Below are 20,923 nucleotides of genomic sequence, written 5' to 3'. Positions count from 1 at the left end.
TTGCACCTCTTTTCCATAGAGTCCTATGCTTAACTGGTTTTTATTCCTTCCTTGCACCAGAACCAATGAGGGAAAAGCTCATATAATACTTATCTCCCTCCCTTATTTTCCTTTGCTATATTGTTTTTATGCCTCTTTGTGTGTTATAATTTACCATTTTCCACTTCATTCATTCCTCTTCTTCCATTGCAGTCCCTTTGTAGTCCTTTATAAGATTTTTTACCGCCATTTTGTATATTTTATACTCAACCCTCTACTTGTCTATAAACAGTTTGTTCTTATTAAATAACAGCGTGTGTGTGTGTTTTCCTTTTTTACCTTTCTGTATCACTCTTGCATCTCATAGTTGGAGGTTGAACTTTCCATTGAGCTCTGGCTTTTTCATCAGGAAGGTCTGGAAATCTGTTATATCATTGAATAACCATCTCTTTGCCTGGAAGAATATGTTCAGTCTCTCTGGGTAGGTGATCCTTGGTTGTTACCTGAGCGCTTTTGCCTTCCTGAAAATCGTGTTCCACTGCCTCTGATCTTTCAGTGTAGAGGCTGCCAAATCCTGTGCTATCCTCACTGTGGTTCCTCAATATTTGAAGTGTTTCTTTCTGGCCACTTGATGTATTTTCTCTTTTACCTGGTAGTTCTTGAGTTTGGCCACACCATTTCAAGGACTTTTCAGTTTGGGATCTCTTTCAGGAGGTGTCCGGTGGATTCTCTTGATTTCTATTTTACCCTCAGGTTCTAGTATCTCAGGGCAATTTTCCTTAATAAGCTCTTGGAGAATGTTGTCCAGGCTCTTTTTTCATCATGATTTTCTGGTAGGCCTGTGATTCTCAGATTATCTCTCCTGGATCTGTTTTCCAGGTCAGTTATTTTTCCATTGAGATATTTTACCTCTTTTTCTAATTTTTCATTCTTGTTGTTTTGTTTGACTAATTCTTGGTTCCTCATAGAGTTATTTGTTTCAGTTTGGTTGAATCTAGTTTTTAGCAAATCATTTTCCTTGGTTAGTTTTTTGAGCTCCTTTTTCATATCATACACTTTTCTTTTTAAGGAGGTGTTTTCTTTGTTATAATCTCTTTCTAATTCTGCAATTTTGATTTTAAAAGAATTATTCATTTTGTCTTCTATCTCTCTCATTTGGTTTTCAAAGTTCCTTTTGAGCTCATCTAGGAGAGCTTTCTGTGCTTGGGACCCATTCCCTGTTGATGTTTCAGCTGTGGGTGTGGAGTCCACATTGTCTCCCTCTGACTTTGGTTCCTCCCTCTGAGGATAGTAGGACTCCAGAGTCTTTGTCATCTGCTTTCTACCCATTTTGAGGCAGGGCCACAGCCACACCCTTCCTGTAGTGTTCCCACACCTTTACTGTTGAGGGTTTTGCACTGGGGAAATAGTTACTATGTTTTCAGGGTCGGGGGTAGGGGATTGGAGCAGGTGGGGTTCACTCTGCCATCCTGGTCCTTGGAGGTCCCGATAGGGACTTTTTTTTTTTTAATTTCTGGGCTATGGAGTGGTAGTCCCAGGAGTATTTCCTGTCCCAGACAGGGGCCCTGCCTTTGGTTCTTACCTTGCTCTTTCCAGTCCCAGCCCTTTGTCGATAGGCCTAGTAGAGGCCCTTGCGGTTGGTGGGACGACTTGACTCCAGAGTTGATCAGGCCTCCTCCTGGCCTGCCTCTGCACAGCCGCTGCCTTCTGGTCCTGCCTCTGTGCAGCTGCTGCCTTCCAGGCCTGCCTCCCAAAGCTAGGGTTATATCCTTGTTCCCTAAGACATACTTATGAACTTCCAGGGACTTTGAGATGATCACTTAAAAATCATCATAGAAAATAATGAGAAAGAAAACAAGGGAGATCAAAATGATATCTCTCCAAATGTTGTTTGTATCTGTCTGAGCTTCATCGTGGTTGCCCTATTTTTTATCCCCATTATAGTATCATTTAATTTTAATGTTCTGTTGATATTTCTTTTTATATCACAATTATTTCCTAATACCATCTGATCCCTTTTGAACCTTATTTGGCATTAAGTCAGACTTGGTAATAAGTCACATAAAACTAACTGACTTCAGTAGAAAGTATATGAAGAATTTCTACAACCTCTATAATAAGAATCAACAAACATTTATTAAGAGTTTTTTTTTTGGTACCATGCACCCAGCTAAACACTACAGGCAGAAAGAGAGTCCCTGCCCTCAGGAGCTTCTATTCTAATAGAAGAAGATAATACATAGAAGGACACTGAAAGAAAGTAGAGGGAGGAAAGGTGAAGAAATTACCCTGTACAGAGGCATTTTAAAGAAATTCTGGCAGGAGAGTTGGGAATATAGCTTGTAGAAGAATGAAAACACTGGTGACCTAGATGGCCTTCTTATAATGGAGCAACCATCCATTGAGAGAGAAGGGCCTGAGGGGTAGAGTGTACTTCTACTGTGTAAAGTCCATAGCTTCAACCAGTTTGGCAGATTCAACTTAAGAGTGTTTTATTACACTACCACAATCCTTCCCCCCAATTAAGTTTTCACTAAATTCTCCAAATATTTTGGCTGTTAGACCCAGCCTTTTTTCTTCCACAGAGAATTCCTTTGAAGAATCCCAACATTTCTCCAAAAAAAAATGAAAACAAACAGACTTTGAATAAATATTTCTAGCCTGATTACTAGTATGTACAATCAAGAATGGAAGCAGCAGCTAGTTGGCAGAGTGAATAGAGTACCAGCCCTGGAGTCAGGAGGACCTGAGTTCAAATCCAACCTCAGACACTTGACACACTTACTAGCTATGTGACCTTGGGCAAGTCAACCCCAATTGCCTTGCCTTCCCCCTTCCAAAAAAAAAAATAAAGGATGGGGGAGAAAGATACAATGATGGCTACATCTTCACAAATTACCTTGCCCACTTCGGTAGAACAGGTTTCTTGGAGATCTGATTTTTCTTAGACTTGAGGTGATATAGTTAGTGTCTGCTGGTAATGGCCTCTACTGATGTTTATGGTCATATTATGTATTCTAAAGCATGTCACATAAAATTTAACTGTCATATAAAACAAAGCCAGAAGCTTCTAAAAAGGGGTAAGTCAGAATTGTACTAAAATGGTGATTTATTAAAAATCCATATTCAATTAAGGATGACATCCATGAGTACATTCAAATCTTAATATTTCCCAAACTTTAACTAAGGAGAAAGGGAAAAGATCATGTACTAGGAACTAGGATAAGTGGTTACTGTATTCAGCTCTTCCACTAATGTGCCCCATGCCTTTGGATAAATCCTTTATATAGAGAAATTCAAGGCCCATTATAATTTAATTTGTCAGTTCTCAACATGTACTCTAAGTTTTTCAAATTATTTTTCTATTTCTTTTTTTAAAAGAAGACATGCATATATTTACACATTAGTTCTTTGACTTGTCTTTTCTCCTCTGTGTAAAAAAGTGGTAGGTTATTGGTGTCAAAAGAAATATATAATATCAGGTCTTTAATATGTTTGTTTTATTTAGCTGCAATTATTGGGCTAGGGTGCTGGACTTGTTGGCAGGAACACCTGATTTCAAATCTTGTCCCAGACACTTACTAGCTCTGTGACCCTGGACAAGTTACCTCTCTGAGAGTTAGTTTCCTCATCTGTATAATAATAGCCAACATTTATATAGCATTTACTATGTGCCAGGCATTTTGCTAAGCACTTTCCAATTTTGCCTCATTTGATCCTCACAATAACTCTTGGTGGTAGGTACTACTATTGTTCCTATTTTATAGATAAAGAAACTGAAGCTAACAGATTAAGTGACTTACATAGCGTTACACAGCTAGTAAGACCATATTTGATCTTGGATTTCCATGATTCCTGGCCCTGACTTCTATCCACCACCAGCAACCTGCTTAATGGTGACAATAATAGGGTGTTTTTTTAGAGGATTTCTATGAGAATCACATGCAATCACAAATAAAATTGTGAAGTACTTTGCAAACTTTAAACCACTATATAAATGCTAACATTATTATTATTTCTTAAAGTGAGGTTTTAGTTGGTGGTATAATTAGGATATGACAGTAAAGCTTTAAAAAATCAATCAAGATATTTTCAGAATGGAAAGTACAGTATGTTCAAGAAAGGAAACAAGATTATATATATATATATATGTTTATATATATATATATGCGTGTGTATATGTATAAGTGACTTTTATAAAATGTCCTTTCTGCAAAACCAGTAATATAATTTTATTCATGATTTTGTTGCTTTTGTTTAAATAATCAATGATGCGATAGAATTCAGGAGACTTTCTACCCCTCACATTTCCTAATCATTCTATATATAGTCTTTCTTATCCTAACTTTGAAGTCAGAAACTGTAATATAAAAACATTTCAGGAATATTAATAGTTTTCTGGTGCTTTCTAATCTATGATTTATATATTTATGGATCAGAAAATTTTCCATTAAGATTATGTAACTCACAAATCAAATAATTTTAGAGCTAAATGGAACCTTCAGTGGTCGTCTAGTCAAACTCCTTAAGGTTACAAAGGAGGAAACGGAGGCTAAGATAGTGTAAGTTACTTGCCCCGCATGGCACAGCTAATTAGAGGAAGTGTCCTAACTTGTACATAGCAACCACTCTTCTTACTTATCTGCTATGAATCATGAATAGAATCGTAGATTTATAGTTGGAAGGGTGCTTAGGTGCCATCAAGTCCAACAGCCTCATTATACACAAGAGGAAATTGAGGCAGAGAGGTTAAAGTAACTCGTCCAGGTTCACACAACTGGTCAGTATCTGAGACAAGATTTAAAGTCAAACCTTCCTGTATCCACTATTGCACCTAGCTTCCTGCACATATCAGGAATATCTCTTCCATGTAGAAATAGCAGATGTTCTATAAAGTAGGAAAATATTATTTAACACCAAACAGCTATAGGTTAATATGAGTCCAATTGGAAATGCTCCTTGCTTTCCTAGTCTATTTTATGACCACTGTCTTACTTTTTCTCTGTGATTAAGGGAAAATATAGTCCCTGGATGAAAATGGAAGGCAGTATGAGTGGAGTTGGGAGTTATTCTGAGAATGACAAGATTGATTTTAATGTGCCCCATATCAGAGCAAAACACCTGGAAAAAGCTTGCCTTCTTTATGATTGTGTCCATGTGGAGCTACTGAATCAAATCCTAACAGAGTTCTGTATAGAAAATTCATCTTAGCATCTGCCTTTTCTAGGTGAGGGACAGTTCTGATTTATTCTGTAGAGATAAGGTAACTCAAGCAAGAATGCATAGGATTATTTCTTTCTCCCTTATCATTAGATTTATTTTTTGAGGATACACAATGAAAACATAAAGAAATTGATTTAATTATGGAAATAGATGAAAGGCATTCATACTGTCTTGTATTTGAGAGCCACACCATTGTGTTCAGTGTTAATTTTATTTTCAGACAAATGTTTGGAAGCTTGCAAAGATGTTGAATTCCTTGAAAGATTTCAATATTATACATATTCTTTTTCATTACAAAAATAAAGACCAGCATATACAAATCATGGGGTAAACTGACCTATCAACTTGCAATGTAATCCTATTATCCTTTATTTTATGCCAATTACTGCTTTTTAAATTCAGAAAAAAAGACACTATAAAGGAAAAATAAATAAATAAAATCATTGAAAGAAGCATATGTATATTATGAAACGATTTCTAATTATAATAACAATTTTCCTAGGTTTGCAGTAAAATTTGTTGGCAGTAGATCAAGAAATGATTATTCATTTAAAATTATGATTGTTTATAATAAGTCCACCATTTTCAAATAAACATAAAATCCTCCTTGGTAGGGATAATGTACAAAAATTCCAACCTATGTTTTCTTAACCCTATAACAACATTCTTAACCTTTTCCCCACTACCACTACTACCCCCAAAGTATTTGTAAATCAAAGCCTTCATCACAATGAGCAAAGTGAAGTTATAAGTCTCTGGATAATCAAGATGCCCATTATTTTCAGAAAAAAAAAATTAGTATAAGGCCTCAATTACCTAATTATATGATGAATTCATTTATCTGATTGGATTCATCAGATAATTGCTCAACTCTCTTCTTGTAAACAGTGTATGTTCTTGGCATCAGGATTATTCTAGCAATAATAACAATATTATTTTGATTCTGTTATCACAAAATCTTAGATTTGGAAAGGTCCTTAGAGGTCATCTAGTACATCTTAGCAGGAATCTTCTCTACAATAACATCTCTGACAAGTGATTATTCAACCTCTATTTGGAAGGGACCATTCTACTCTTAGACAGTTCTAATTTAAATCTAAGGATTTTTTCCTCTTCCTACTATTTTTTAAACAAACTGGATGCTGCTTCTTTGCAATTTTTACCCATTGTGTCTAGTTTCACCCTTTGCAGTTCTGAAAAACAAACTTTGTCCTTGCTTTATGGGACAATACTTCAAATACTTAGAGACATTTAGCATATCTTCCCCTAATCTTCCCTTGCCTATCCAGAATAAACATCCTCATTTCCTACTGAATGATTCAAGTCCCCACATCATCCTGGGTGCCCTTCTTTGTAATAATTCTGTTAATCAGCATTTTTCTTAAATGTGAAATTCAGGGCATAGAATACTTAGACATTCTGACCAGGGTAAATTACAACAGAACACTCATATCTCTCATTCTAAATGCTATTTTTCTGCTAATGTTGCCTAAGATCTTATTAACTTTTTGACCATTTTCTCATACCATTGATACATATTACAAGCTATCAACGTCCTGCCATCCAAGTTCTTTGTCATACAGACTCTTATTTAACCATGTCTCCCCCAGTCTTTACTAGTGTATTTAAATTTGGGAAAAATACTCAAATGAATTCTTTTAAAAATTTTATTTAAAATTACGTGTTTCTATATTGCTAAGTGATACAGTGACTAGAAGAAGGAAAAAAAATACACGGATTTTTAAGCTGCAACTTTGTGCCAGGCATTATGCTAAGTGCTTTAATATGTTAAGTCATGTGATCCTCATAGTAACCCTAGGAGTTTGAGACCAGATTTGAACTCAGATCTCTCTGACTCCCAATTCTCTATTCCTTTCACCACTTGCTGCAGTACCAGAGTTTATTTGAATCCTGTCTTAGACACTTATAACTTGTATGACCCTAGGGAAATTGTTTTTCCTCTAACTTCCTTAGTTTCCTTATCTGTAAAATAGGGATAACAATAGCACCTTTCTAACAGATTTGTTGTGAGGATCAAATGAGTTAATATATGTAAAGCATTTTATAACTTTAAAACAACACATGTATACACATATGTATAATATATATATACACACACATATAGCTATTAATTTATTTTACAAGCCTTTATTATTTCATTCTCCCACTTCTCTCCTTAAAATGAAAAATGAAACTCTCATAAAAAATATACATAGTCCAGCATTGGGGCAGCAAGGTGACACAGTGGATAGAGTGCTGGGCCTGAAGCCAGGAAGACTCATTTTAGTGAGTTCAAATCTGGCCTCAGATACTTACTAGCTAACCTTCTTTTCCTCAGTCCTTCATATGTTAAAATGAGCTGGAGAAGAAAATGGCAAACCACTCTAGTGTCTTTGCTAAGAAAACTCCAAATGGGGTCACAAAATGTCATATATGACTGAAAAGACTGAACAACATAATCTAGCAAAATAAATTTCCATATTGCCTATGTCCAAAAATGTATGTCTCATTCTGCATTTTAAGTCCATTATCTCTCTGACAGAATGCTACATTTATCTTTAGTCCTCAGGACTCATGGGTTGTAACTGCAAAGATCAAAGTATTAAAGTATTTTAAAGTTATTTTTCTCTATAATATTGTTGTCATGGTACAAATTGCTCTCTTGGTTCTACTCACTTCACTCTGCATTCATAGTAGTTTTCCCAGTTTCCCGGTTTCATCTGAAATTGTCTATATTGTCACTTCTTATGGCCTGATAATATTCCATTACTATAATTTTTAACCATTCCCCAATAGATAGACATGTCTGTAGTTTTAGTTTGAGGGTTACTCACTACTTCTATCTTTTTGGGCTAAAAGTTTAGCAGTGGTCAAGCTGAGTCAAAGGAAATGATTAGTTAGAGGAAAGCTCAGAGGCCAAATAATGCAATGTATAATTCCCTTTACAATATCTCCTAACTAAAAATCCCCTTAAGACATTCCTCAAGAATGTTTGCCTATGGACTGAAGGTGACCAGTCTAGAAGTAGCTATTACAGAAGAGATTGATATAAGGAAACAATGTAGATATATGTTGTAAAGAGAGGAAGGAAATCCTTTTGATCAGGGGAAACTGGGTAGAAATCTAATGAAGTCAACTGGAATAAGTGGGGGAGTAAGGTTAAGCGAGGGATCTTAAACCAAAGCAGATTAACAGGATATCTGTTTGAAGAAGTAAGAGGATAGCTAAAAAGGAGTCCAGAATCGTGGGTAGGGAGTCAATCAAATCTTTCAAAAACTAATAAGTGCTAACATTTATATAGGAAGATGCCCAAGGAGAAATGTTTTGGTTTGAAAAGTTATAGAAAAAGTGAATGGAAACATAAGGAAATGAGATAAGGCATTTGGAGCGAAGATAGCCAGTGTAAAAGCATAATTGGTGCAAGGCCTAGATGTGGGGCATCTTTGAAGTAACCACCAATGAGGATGGCAGGGCCTCAGATTGAGATTTTCTAGGGGAGGAAGGGTTTAAATTCTCTAGATCTTGACTTATGGTCATTATTTTCCTTTCTTTACCAATGAAAACATCTTTAAAGCTAAAGCTTACAGAGGTTAAATGATTTGTCTTTGTTCACCTAACTAGGAGGTAGCAGTTAGGTATCAAATCCAGGTCTTTGAAAATCTACATTCACTATAAGTTAGGAGTCCAGGGGCTAATCTCTAGCATCTAATCAAAATATAACTAGGACTAGTTAATAATAAGGAGCTTTCTCCATTTAAATTTGTTGTTAAAAATTAGGTGATGTGTATTCCAATATACATTTAAGACTTCTTAGAAGTTTGTAACTTTCCCTTTTTATTTCTTATCTTGAACTTCTAAACATTTCTCTTACTGAAATGTTTCTCTTAGAAATTATGGAGATTTTCCAAGCTATTTACAAGACTGTCTATAATCAGTGACTCACATCCCAAATGTATGATCTTTGCCCACTGAACAATGAGAAAGCATACCATCGGAAGAATTGAACTATATTAATATCAGTATTCTCACATTAAATGAGACTGTAGGAAAAAAGAAAGTTGTACCTAAAAGGAAGGATGACTCACAGATTTGCCTCCATGGAAAGCCAAACAAAGGATCTGGCAGATTTTGTTTAATCATTCACCCAAAGACATCATTTCATGGGACCCTTGGTTATCTTGCTCTTCTTTGTGTGTGATGAATGAGCATAAGCCAAAGCAAAGGACGAAACAAAACCCTCCATATAGGATGAAGAAATTCAATGAACAATTTGGCAAACTCCTCCAAATCAGGTCAATGTGTACTCTGATACTTGATGACTTAAATGTGAAGGAAAAAACATCCATGAAGAGCAAAAAGTCTGTTGGGAAATACAGCTTAGAGGATTGACTAGTGAAAACAAAAATCAAAATCAACATTAAATTAGAATAAAGATGATAAGGCACTGTAAACAAAAATAAATGTTTCCATTTAATCTATTTAAACAATGAAATATTGGAAATGGGAAAATGCTTTGATATTAGCTTTCCTGCAAAAGTTTAACCAAAGTAAACCAAAGTAATGTAGATACCAAAACACAGCATTCCAGAGAGCCCAGACACTGCATTCATTAGTGTGGAAAAAGCATTTCATCTCTTTGCTAAACAGAGAGAAGTAGCAGCTAGGACTCATTTACAGCAATAACAAGGAAGATGAGGGAAGACAGTGAGCAGTACTGCTACATAAAACAATGAAAAGAAGTGATCATGAAAACAAGTAACAGAAAGATTGGTGTAATTCTAAATAGAGACATAAAATATTTGTGGAGGATACTAGAATAACAAGAAATAAATTTTAATAATTGAGGATAGAGGGACTTCTAGATTTGAACCATAATGCCTCAGCCTCCATTCAGCTATGTAAGGAAGTTGAGGAGGGACTTAGGTAGGTGGCTCAGTGGATAAAGCACTGGACTTGGAGTCACGAAGGTCTGAATTCAAATCTGGACTCAGATACTACCTGTGTGACCCTGGGCAAGTCACTTAACCTTGGTTTTCTCATGTTGTAAAATGAGAATAATAATAGCACCTACCTTGCAGAGTTGTGAGGACAAATGGGATAATATTTATAAAGTGCTTTGCAAACTTTAAATTGCCATATTAATGTGATAATGATGATGCATAGGCAATATATGTTCAGAAAAATTCATTGACTAAGCACATTGTGAGAGTTGGGAAAAAATTAATAAACCACTTAAGAATTGCATGAGAGTATAATAACTGACATTTATATAGTGTTGTAAATTTTCCAAAATACTTAACATGTATTATCTCATTTGAGCCTTACAACAGTCCTGTGCAGTGAGTATTGTAAATTTGACTTCATTTAAAAGATGAGACTCAAAGAAATTAAGTAATTCACCAATAGACCTAAATCTCATTGGAGATGAGGTTTCAACCAACTTCCTAACTAGGTCCCCAGAAATTTCAGTAGATCTTTTATGGGGTCTTTTTTGAAATGGATACAAATTAATATGTGATGTGGAAATGTGGGTGAGCTATGAGCTACCCCCAGGGAGGCAAATATCCACATCAGTGATATTGCAAACCCACTGCAGTTGGAAAGTGTGTTTCCCTTTAGCTGATAAAAAAATCTTCGCAAAAGCTAAAGGAAAAACGAGGCTCTTCTAAGAGAATTTGTGTAGGGAACATGTTAGAAACCTATGTCTCTTTCTTTAGAAGATCTGGATAGAAGGATCCCAGAATGGAAGACTATATAGTATACTAGAAACATACAGGATGAGGCAGGTGAAACCCTGAAACTTTGGATGAGAAATAAAGTGAGGTATGGAGAGCAGGCCTAGGACTAGAAAATACCTCTAGAAAGTTGTTACCATCAGGAGACCTCTGAGACATTATATTAAAGTCTTTTTTTATTTTTTGTCTTTATTATATCAAAGTCTTCCTACATGTGACACTGGACAAGTCATATAAACTTTCCTTTCTCCTTGGCTATAAAGTGGGACTATTTTTGCCCTGCAGCCCAGAGTTGCGAGGATCAAATGATGTAGTATATATATATGAAAGCAATTTGTAAACTGTAAAGTAGTGTTACATTTTACTCTAGGGAATTATAATTATTAACTACCCACACAGGGATCAAACCCCTGAATTTTCTCCATATTACTATTGTAGTCTAATAAAATGAGCGAAAATGTCAGACTGATTAGTGTAGCCCTACTGCACAGAAGAACAATTAGGGCAGCTAGTACTTCTGGGTCTGAACAGTTCCCTTCAGCTGTGATTCCAATATCGATGTACCCTTCATGACCACATGGGAGCTGTTCTTTCAGTGACAGCAAACAAATCATCCCTATCTATTGCCCTGATCCTCATCTCCATACACACAGTTTTTATTGGTAAACATTTAACTGTTTCTATTGTAATCTATTGGAAACCTTTTCAGATAGATCACAAGGAAATAACAATAAGTATATACGGATGATAAGGTTGGCAATGGTCCTCTTTCAGGGGCGGGGGACATGCGCTGGGGAGGGAAAGTGGCAAAACAATAGCATCATTAGACTCAATCTTTTATGTTCTTAGATAGAATACTTTCTAGCTCTGGCTAATTTCTCTGAGTTAGATCAATTGTCAGAAGCCATTGACTTTAAAGGTTTTGTAAACCTTTAAAGGTCTGTAGCCTCTTATTCTAGCCTCTGCCACCCAAGGATACCTCAGGTCCTATGTGGCAGGACTCAAGCAGATATATAGGTCACTAAGCATAAATGCAACACAGTGAGACAGCATATATTGTGGCTTGAAGGCAATATTATGGGTTAATGGGAGATGCCACTTCAGCTCCCCAGTTCATTCTTATGTTTGGAATTTGCTTATGAGAGATGATAGCAGCCTGCTAGCATCCAAAGCACCAAGTGCTGAGTGATTCACAGAACATCATTAACACCAACTGAGGGCTGGCCCCTAGGCTTAGCAGCTGTACTCTGTGCTGCCTATACTCAAATAGAAAATAAAGAGAAAGAGACTTGGAGAGAGACGATGAGGGAAGTAAAGGGAAGTGGTGGTTAAGCATCTCAATTTTAAAATGTATGTGGTGATTGTGTGTGTGTGGTCTGAGGCCTTCCACACTCCTGAGTCCATATCTCAACTCTTTGTGGCTGAAAATTGCTATAAATGAAAGAAAACCTACTGGAAAGTAAATATTCATTCAATGAAAAAATATTATCTGCCATTATGTGTTCTCTGATATGAACCTTCCTTTTTAAAGAAGTATCATTTAGCTTTCTGAGGATTTGTAGTAGAGTCTTAGGCCCTGTTTAATTTTTGTTTTTCTGATGGGGAAATTGTCAGAAACAATTGGGTTTAAGGAGTGAGCTATTTTTCACATTGTTAGAAGTTACTCATTCAGCTTTGTATTATTGCAGGGAGCAGAGGTATCAAAATACACACACACACACACACACACACACACACTCACACACACAGAGTTTCTTAGAAATTTTTGTCATTTGTGCTCTACCTAAGCCCATGTACCAGACCAAACATGGAATTTCTAGGCTCTAAATATGTAACTCATCTTTAGATGCTATACACCTCCCAGTAACTTTTTACAACCAGAATTTATCTTTACAAATATAAAAGTTGCTTCCACAAATTGTTTGTAACAGTTCTTTTATGACAACATATTCTATGGGTTACTTCTTAAGACCCTGACATCCAATTGAGCATGATCACTTACCTAAAAGAGCAGATTCTACTCACAAATTTTCATTACATATTCAATGAATTTAACAAAACTGGTGTTAAGATTACCAGCAACCTGCAAGAAATTTGTGAATTAGAGTCAGTAATAAAGTAGGAGAGAAAACCAAGACTCCATTTGCAATGTGAAATAAAAAACTAAAATTATAACCTAAGTGATAACCAGAGAAAAATCTACAGTAACCTAAAGTAGCTGTGCAATTCGCATGGAAACAGGAATTTTGATTTAAAAGATACTGGATAATTTTTTTTAGGTCTGCACTTCAATAAGATAACTCTTCCACTACAATAGTCACTATTCAAAATGATAACCATACTTTTTCCTGTGAAATTTTATCTGTATATGACAAGATGGGAGATTGTACTAGTCTTCATCATTCCTTGTTATGGTAATAGATGACCACTTGGTTATCTAAGTGATAATAGATTGAATTCCACAGGGAATTGCTCCAGATTATTTCATCATTGATGTGTTCTACATTTGGAAGAGTATGTGTGTCAAAGAGGTCATGCTTTTCTGGAAAATAAGTGATTGTTCAAAACTTCCTTAGCTCCTCATTACCTTCATTATGACACTGTAGCAGTCAAGAATGATATACTTTTTGTTATACTGAAAGACATATTTTGTGACTTGTATATAAAGATTATGTTAAAAGGATAGAATAAAGTGGTCCTAATCCTATATTTTTTTGTCCTACATGCTTCCCATGACAGGCATTATGTATTGCAAAGTTGTTTTGTCAAAGTCATTGGTATCTCCTATTTTTCATTGACCATTGACATACTGGAAAGGAACTTTTCTTATGGAAAATTAAGGGCTCCGAGAAGGATATTTTGTTAATTTTGTTTCATTTTTTACTTTCCAAAATGTTTTATCTAGAACTAAATATTATGGAGAAATAATAATAGCTTACTTCCATAGAAATCTATATTTAATGTCTAATTTTTATCCTTACAGTATCTACTGTGTAAAAATGTGGAGTGCAGATTTTCTGAAATTGCTTTTTAGAACTTCTTAGGATAGCTTTTAGTTGAAGAATGATTTTTAATGAAAGGTTTTAGAATTGAACATTACTAATCATTAAATAACAATGTTAGAGGTGTGGAGTAAAGAATTTTTTAAAAATCTTATTTCAACCACAACAAACTATGGAACTTCAATGTCATGCTATAGAAATAAGACTACCTTTGGACTCAGAGGACCCAGATTCAAATTATGCCTATAACTTAAAATCTTTATGACTTGAGTCATGCCACTTAATTTCTCTAAGCCTCAGTTTCCACATCTGTAAAATAACAGTAATAGATAGTATTTTATCAGACTTTAAGGATTGCAAAGCACTTTAGAGATATCTCATTTGATCCTCACAGCAACTTTTGGAGACAGGTACTATTATTGTCTCCATTTTGCTGATAAGGAAATTTAGGCAGAAAGGTAAAATGGCTATTAAATGTCTGAAACTAGACTTGAATTCAGGTCTTTCTAACTCCACATCCAGCACTCTATTTACTGGACCACCCAGGTGCCTAAAATTAACCACTTTAAACTAGATGACTTGTAAGGTGCTTTCCAGATCTAAATCCATAATTCTATGGTTAGTATTTATCCACTTCTTTGGGGAAGGTAGGTGGTAGATATTGAGTGCTGGGTTTCAAGTCAGGAGGGCTCATTTTCCTGAGTTCAAATATGGCCTCAGACACTTAATTGCTATGTGACCTTGGGCAAATCACTTAACCCTGTTTACCTCAGTTCCTCATCTATAAAATGAGCTGGAGAAGGCAATGACAACCATTACAGTATCTTTGCCAAGAAAACCCCAAATGGGGTCACAAAGAGTCAGACACAATTGAAATGACTGAACAACAACAAAATCTACTTCTTAGGACAAACAGCCACAGGCTCAAAGGCAGAAATATTATGAAACCATTCTAACTATAACTTCTAGGCAGCTGATCAGAGATGTACAGTGATAAAAACTGACCGACTAATATTTCTAGTTTTTACACAGTTCTGGCTCTCACCACATATATGAAAATTGGCTATGATTTTTAAGTTGCAGCTGAGACTGTGTATTTCCCTCCCAACCCCATAAGGGACTCCACAGGTATTTTTTTAAGCTGAAAAACTCATTACATTTTCCCTCAAGTGTCTTATAGTCTAAAGGGGAAAATAAGAAAATCATACACAAACAAATATAATAAAAATGCAGCACAGCTGAAAGTACTTTAGGCTTGATAGTCTCAAAGGTCCCTTCCAGTTCCCAGTTCATGATTGGGAATCTAAGCACATAAGGCAATCAATAAACATATATTAAGTACTTAGTCTGTGCCAGAAACTGGGCAAAACAATGAGGAAATAAAGGGCAGGGTATTAAGGGATTAATAAGGGATCGGCCCTTAAGGAACTTACATTCTAATGGAGGAGATAACATGTAAGTAAATAAGTAGTAGAAGATATAGCACATATAATGTAAATGGAAGGAACTCTTAGAGGGGAAGGGACTAGCAGCTAGAGAGGTGTGGGGTATAGGGAAAGGGGTCTTGTGAAGGTGGTGTTTGCCCATGGGAGAAGTAGCAAGTACAAAGGAATAGTGAGATGGAGTGAATAGTGAAATGGGAGATGGAACCTAGTGTGTAAAGAATGATGGGTAGAACAATAATGTGCACAGTGTAAGAAGACTGGAAAATTAGGAATGAAGCAGATTGTGAATAACTTATATTCCAGTGGAATATAGATTAAATGCTAGTGGCAGAAGGAAAAGTGCAGATCATTTCAATATATTTGCCAAGAAAACTCCAAATAGGGTTATGACTAAAAGATGATTGAACAATAGCAATGGTGATAGGGAATCACTGGAGTTTATTGGTTAATGCTTTGGCATCTGGGTGGAGAATGAATTAGAATGTGGAAAAAGTAGGCACAGCGTGAGGTGAGAGTTCAGATAACAGAGAGATTATCTCTGGGTTATAGTTCATCATTTTTTATTGTTTAATACAGAATACCTTTTAGAACATCTTCACTGAAATAATTAGAAGAATTTAAAAATCACTGAAAAGGGGAGAATTCAAGAGGGAAAATGTGACTCTGTCAAGGGTACATATACTGTATATTTGTAGGATCTCTAGAATCAGCCTTTTTTGGGTAGAGTACCCTGTATTTGAAAGACTAGTAGTTCAAAGAAAATAACCAGAAATATTTTAGCTTCCCTGAAAGAGCAACTTGAAAACCTGTCTTATTCTTATGCTTCTTATTATAATGAATATAGCAGAATAGTGGAACTAGGAATTCTTCCTACTTGTACCAAGGGTTCAAAGTACTCTGGAAAATGTACCTAAATGTGAAAGAAAGTTTCCAGGGTGAAAAACAACAGAATAAAAATTTTGTCAGAGTACCTGGAAATAACATTTTGTTCAAAGGAGCCAGAAAGCAAACACTGACACTTGTGATGAGGGTGTTTAAAAAACCAAACAAAGATCAATAAAGAAATATGAGAGAATACCTCCATCCTATCCCTTTAGATAGGCAGAGATTCATAGGTGTTATACATTGTACATGTTTTCAGATATTTTTTTCAATGTATCAATTAATCACTTTGACTTTTTTAATCTATTTTTGGCATTAAAAATACTGTTTGTCATATGTGATGGCAAGGAGAGGAGGACTTACACTGGGGAAAGCTACAATGATGCATAAAACAAAAGGCATAAAACCTTATTTTTTAAAAAGGAAAAGAAGAATACTGAACTAAGAGTGAAGAGATTTTGGTTCTAGTCTCCTTCCTGACATACTTCTAGCTTGCAGTGGGTCAATCATTTACTTTCTTTAGGCCTCAGTTTGTGCATCTATTTTGAAAATGTGAATTATATTAGATTATCTCAGAGATTCTTTCTAGCTCTTGGGTTCTATGGTAACCTAGTTACTAGTGGATAATTCTTTTGGCATTATTCCACAATAAATTATCCTCTGTTTTCTCTAAATATTATAACAGGCCTCTTGAGCAGGCTGTTTAAAAGGGCAGTGTGTTTCTTGAATTATTTTTAGATGGGGAAGGGTTAATTTTTACTATGTTTTACTATCCCAAGATAAACACTGGCTCAAATGGCTAGGTCTGAAAATAAATCATTGTGGAAACACATATCTCTGTCTTATATTCAAGCTAAAAAACTCCAATTTACTCTATCTCTGCTCACCATTCCATGGTGTGTGTGTGTGTGTGTGTGTGTGAATGTATGTATGTGTGTGTTTCCTGGATCCCTATATTTATTGATGGAGCACAGTAATTCTACCTGTATTTCCTATAGCTAAATGCTTTTACTTTCTTGTAAGTTTGATATAGAAGGAATGAAAATAGAAGTGGAAAATATAGTGGCAGGCTATCTGTATGGTACTAATATTAACTTTGTAGGTTGAGGATAGTTTTTGTATAATAATTTTTAAATACCCCACATTTTCCACTGTTCATTTAGAACTTTATATGAGAATTTCCAAGACAGTGTAAGTAGCCTTATTTAACACACACACACACACACACACACACACACACACATGCACGCACATGCGTACGCATGCACACAATCTCTTAACATTGTATGTGTTTAACTATAGCGGAGGATATGTTAACAATATAATCTCAATAAAATATCTTCGTCATAAAAAATGATTAAGAAAATCATTATCATTGCCTAAAACAACTCTTTAGGAGCAAATGATCCCATCCACTCATTAGTATTCCTTGTAATAGCAAAGCTCAGTGAAATAGATGCACTCAAAATAAAAATTATCTTAAAAATCATCTTTCTACTTTAGAAATATGACTTAAAGCACATTGATGTGCTATTAGTAGAACTGTGAACTGATCCAGTCATTCTGTAAAACAGTTTAGAACTATGCCCCCAGAATTACTAAACTGTGCATACCCCTTGACTGAATGATACCAATATTCTATATCCCAAAGAGATCAAAGAAAGATGAGGGAGTACTAATGTAGTCAAGTAAAAAAAAAAAACATTTATCAAGCAACTACTGTGTGACAGGCACTGTTATTAATGTTGAGAATATAAAGAAACACAAAAATAATGCTTTATCTCAAAAACTTTGCAGTCTAATGGGAAGACAGCATATAAACAACTATGTATAAACAAGACACATACAGGATAAGATGGGGATAATCTTGGGAGAAGGCAATGGCATTAAGGGTAACCTGGAAAAGCTTCATGAAAAAGGTTGAATTTTAGCTGATATTCAAAGGATGGTAAGGGAAATCAGGAGGCAGAGACAAAAAGGAAGAGAAATTCAGGCATAGGGGACAGCTAATGAAAATGCCCAGAGGTGGGAAATGGAGTGTCAGGTATAAGGAAGAAGCCAATGTCACATGGGAAAGAGTAAGTAATTTTTAAGAATATTGGAAAGATAAAGATGGACAAAGTGGTAAAAGACTTTAAAAACCAGTTTATTTTTGATCCTAGAGGTAATATGGAACCAATGGAGTTTGTTAAATATGGAGGTGACATAGTCACACCTGCACATTATAAACATCCATTTGACAGCTAAAATGGATAGTGGACTAGAAAAATATTTTAGCAGTTATTTTTGTGGTGTCAAATATTTGAAATTAAAGATATGCCTTTCAAAAGGAAAATAGTTGAGCAAATTATATGAAGTGAATAATAACATAGGAAAGCATTGTGCTACAAGAAATTATGAAAAGGATGAAAGGGATATTTTTAGAGAAACTTGGGAAGGCTTATATGAAGTGATCCTGGTTGAATTTAGTAAAACCAGGAGAACAATTTGTATGATTACAAAATTTTAAATTTATAATTTTGAAAGACTGGAAAATTCTGCCTGATCAATGCAATGTCCAACAATGATTCTAGAGGATCAAGGATAAAAAATGTTACCTATCTCCTGCCAAAGATGTGATAGACTAATATGCAAAATAAGACACATTTTTTACATAGATAACATGGTAATTTGTTTTTGATTGTTTATATTTATTATAGTTGTTTTGTTTGGTTTTCCAGTGGGATTGAGGAGAAATATAGGAGGTGAGGTAGGGGAAGAATGTAATTTAGCAAGCAGCTATAAATGGTAAAGGTTTGTTTTGTTTTGTTTTTCATGGACCCAACTCAGCTTTTTCCAAGTTATCATTCTCTGTAGTTATCTAAGTTCTTTATTCCATCTGCTGATGCTTAGGAGGTAGGAATAAGAATGTGACTTTTATGTCCCAGAATGATACCATGTTAGGGTGAAGAATATTGATTAAGCATGGATCTATTGATATAAGATCCTATAAATCATCCTATAAAGATATCAATTTAAGGTAATTTTGTTCTAAATGACTATCACAATAGATGATTTATATGGGTAGGGGAAGGAAGAAAGAAGACTATCTTCAGAAGTAAATGTGATGTGACAACAAAACATGTCAATAAAAATTATTAAAATTAAATAAAATTTAAAAATTAACTGTGAATTGAGAGAGACAAAATCACTCAACAAGCACTTATTAAACACCTACTGTGTGGCAATCATTGTGTTAAGGGTGGGGAATAATCTCTGGTCATGTTCTCTTGGGAGGAAAAACTTATATACAAAATAAATATAAAGTTATTGTGGTAGCAAAGGCCAAAAGAGAAACCTATGTAAGGGAGTCTCTAGCTGAGTCATGTAGGGAGGTAGGTATTTTAAAATACATGGAACAAGAGCAAATAGGCCAGTTTGGCTGGAACATAGGGTGTATGAAACAGACTAATGGGCAGTAAACCTGGAAAGCTAAGCTGGAACCAGATTGGAAAAGACTTTAAATGTCCATCAAAGGATCACTCTACTTTAGCAATATTAATTTGGTGGGTGGCTAGGTGGCCCAGTGAATAGAGCACCAGCCCTGGAGGAGGACCTGAGTTCAAATCTGGCTTCAGACACAACACTTTCTAGCCATGTGACACTGGGCAAGTCACTTAACCCCAATTGCCCTGCCTTCCCCACCTCCAAAAAAAAAGGAAAATAAATAAAATTTGGCAACTGAGTGGAGGATGGATTGTAGATTGGAGACACTGGGATCAGAGTAACCAATTAGGAGCCCATTGTAATAGTTCAAGCTAGAAGTAATCAGATCCTAAATTAGGGTGATACCTCTAATTCAGAGACAGAGAAATGTAGTAGATATTACAGAGGGAGAATTGGCAAGATTTGCCAATTGATTGGATAGCGGAACTAATGGAGGAGGAGATAACGGAAGTTTTAAACCAAGTGATTTGAAGGATCGTGGTATCCCTTGAAGAGTTCAGGAATTCATGAAGAGGGGAGATATAATTGAAGTGTTGAGGTTCTTTTTGTCACTTATTGGAATAGTCTTTTGGTAAAATTCTGAGAAGTTCCTTTTCACATAGTGTTAAAAGACCTTGTCTATGGTACCTTTTGTTTGTCTGTTTCCTTTTTTTGACTTCCCTGACCTCACAGTCTTGTTCTTCCACAGCTGGCCAGCTAGCTGGCAACTCCTCAGTAGAGATGTATCGACAAGTACTCTTGTCTGGATGTCGCTGTGTGGAGCTGGACTGCTGGAAGGGACGAACAGCAGAAGAAGAACCTGTCATTACCCACGGTTTCACTATGACGACAGAAATCTCTTTTAAGGTATGATGAATAGTTTAATTGATGGGAAAGCCTATCTCTATGGGTAGGACAGCAGAGTGGAGAGAGAGAGAGAGAGAGAGAGAGAGAGAGAGAGAGAGAGAGAGAGAGAGAGAGAGAGAGAGAGAGAGAGAGAGAGAGAGAGAGAGAGAGAGAGAGAGAGAGAGAGAGAGAGAGAGAGAGAGAGAGAGAGAGAGAGAGAGAGAGAGAGAGAGAGAGAGAGAGAGAGACAGAGAGAGAGAGAGAGAGAGAGAGACAGAGACAGAGAGAGAGACACAGAGAGAGAGAGAGAGAGAGAGACAGAGAGAGACAGAGAGAGAGAGACAGA

At 35.7% G+C, this 20,923-nt stretch overlaps 1 protein-coding gene across 1 annotated transcript in view; it reads left to right on the top strand.

Moving 5' to 3' along the window:
• The window catches only part of PLCB1 (phospholipase C beta 1), a 628,464-nt gene that overhangs the window by 389,713 nt on the left and 217,828 nt on the right, over positions 1-20,923 (top strand). Inside the window, exon 10 of the mRNA XM_069065428.1 lies at positions 20,441-20,598. Coding sequence (XP_068921529.1) covers positions 20,441-20,598 — 158 coding nt within the window. The remainder of the gene's footprint in view (positions 1-20,440; positions 20,599-20,923) is intronic.

The sequence above is a fragment of the Petaurus breviceps genome, unplaced genomic scaffold (assembly GCF_028583685.1).
Source record: "Petaurus breviceps papuanus isolate PSGF00001 unplaced genomic scaffold, PetGlider_PUasm1.0 90686, whole genome shotgun sequence".
Lineage (NCBI taxonomy): Eukaryota > Metazoa > Chordata > Mammalia > Diprotodontia > Petauridae > Petaurus > Petaurus breviceps.
This window is presented reverse-complemented; position numbering and strand designations above follow the sequence as displayed.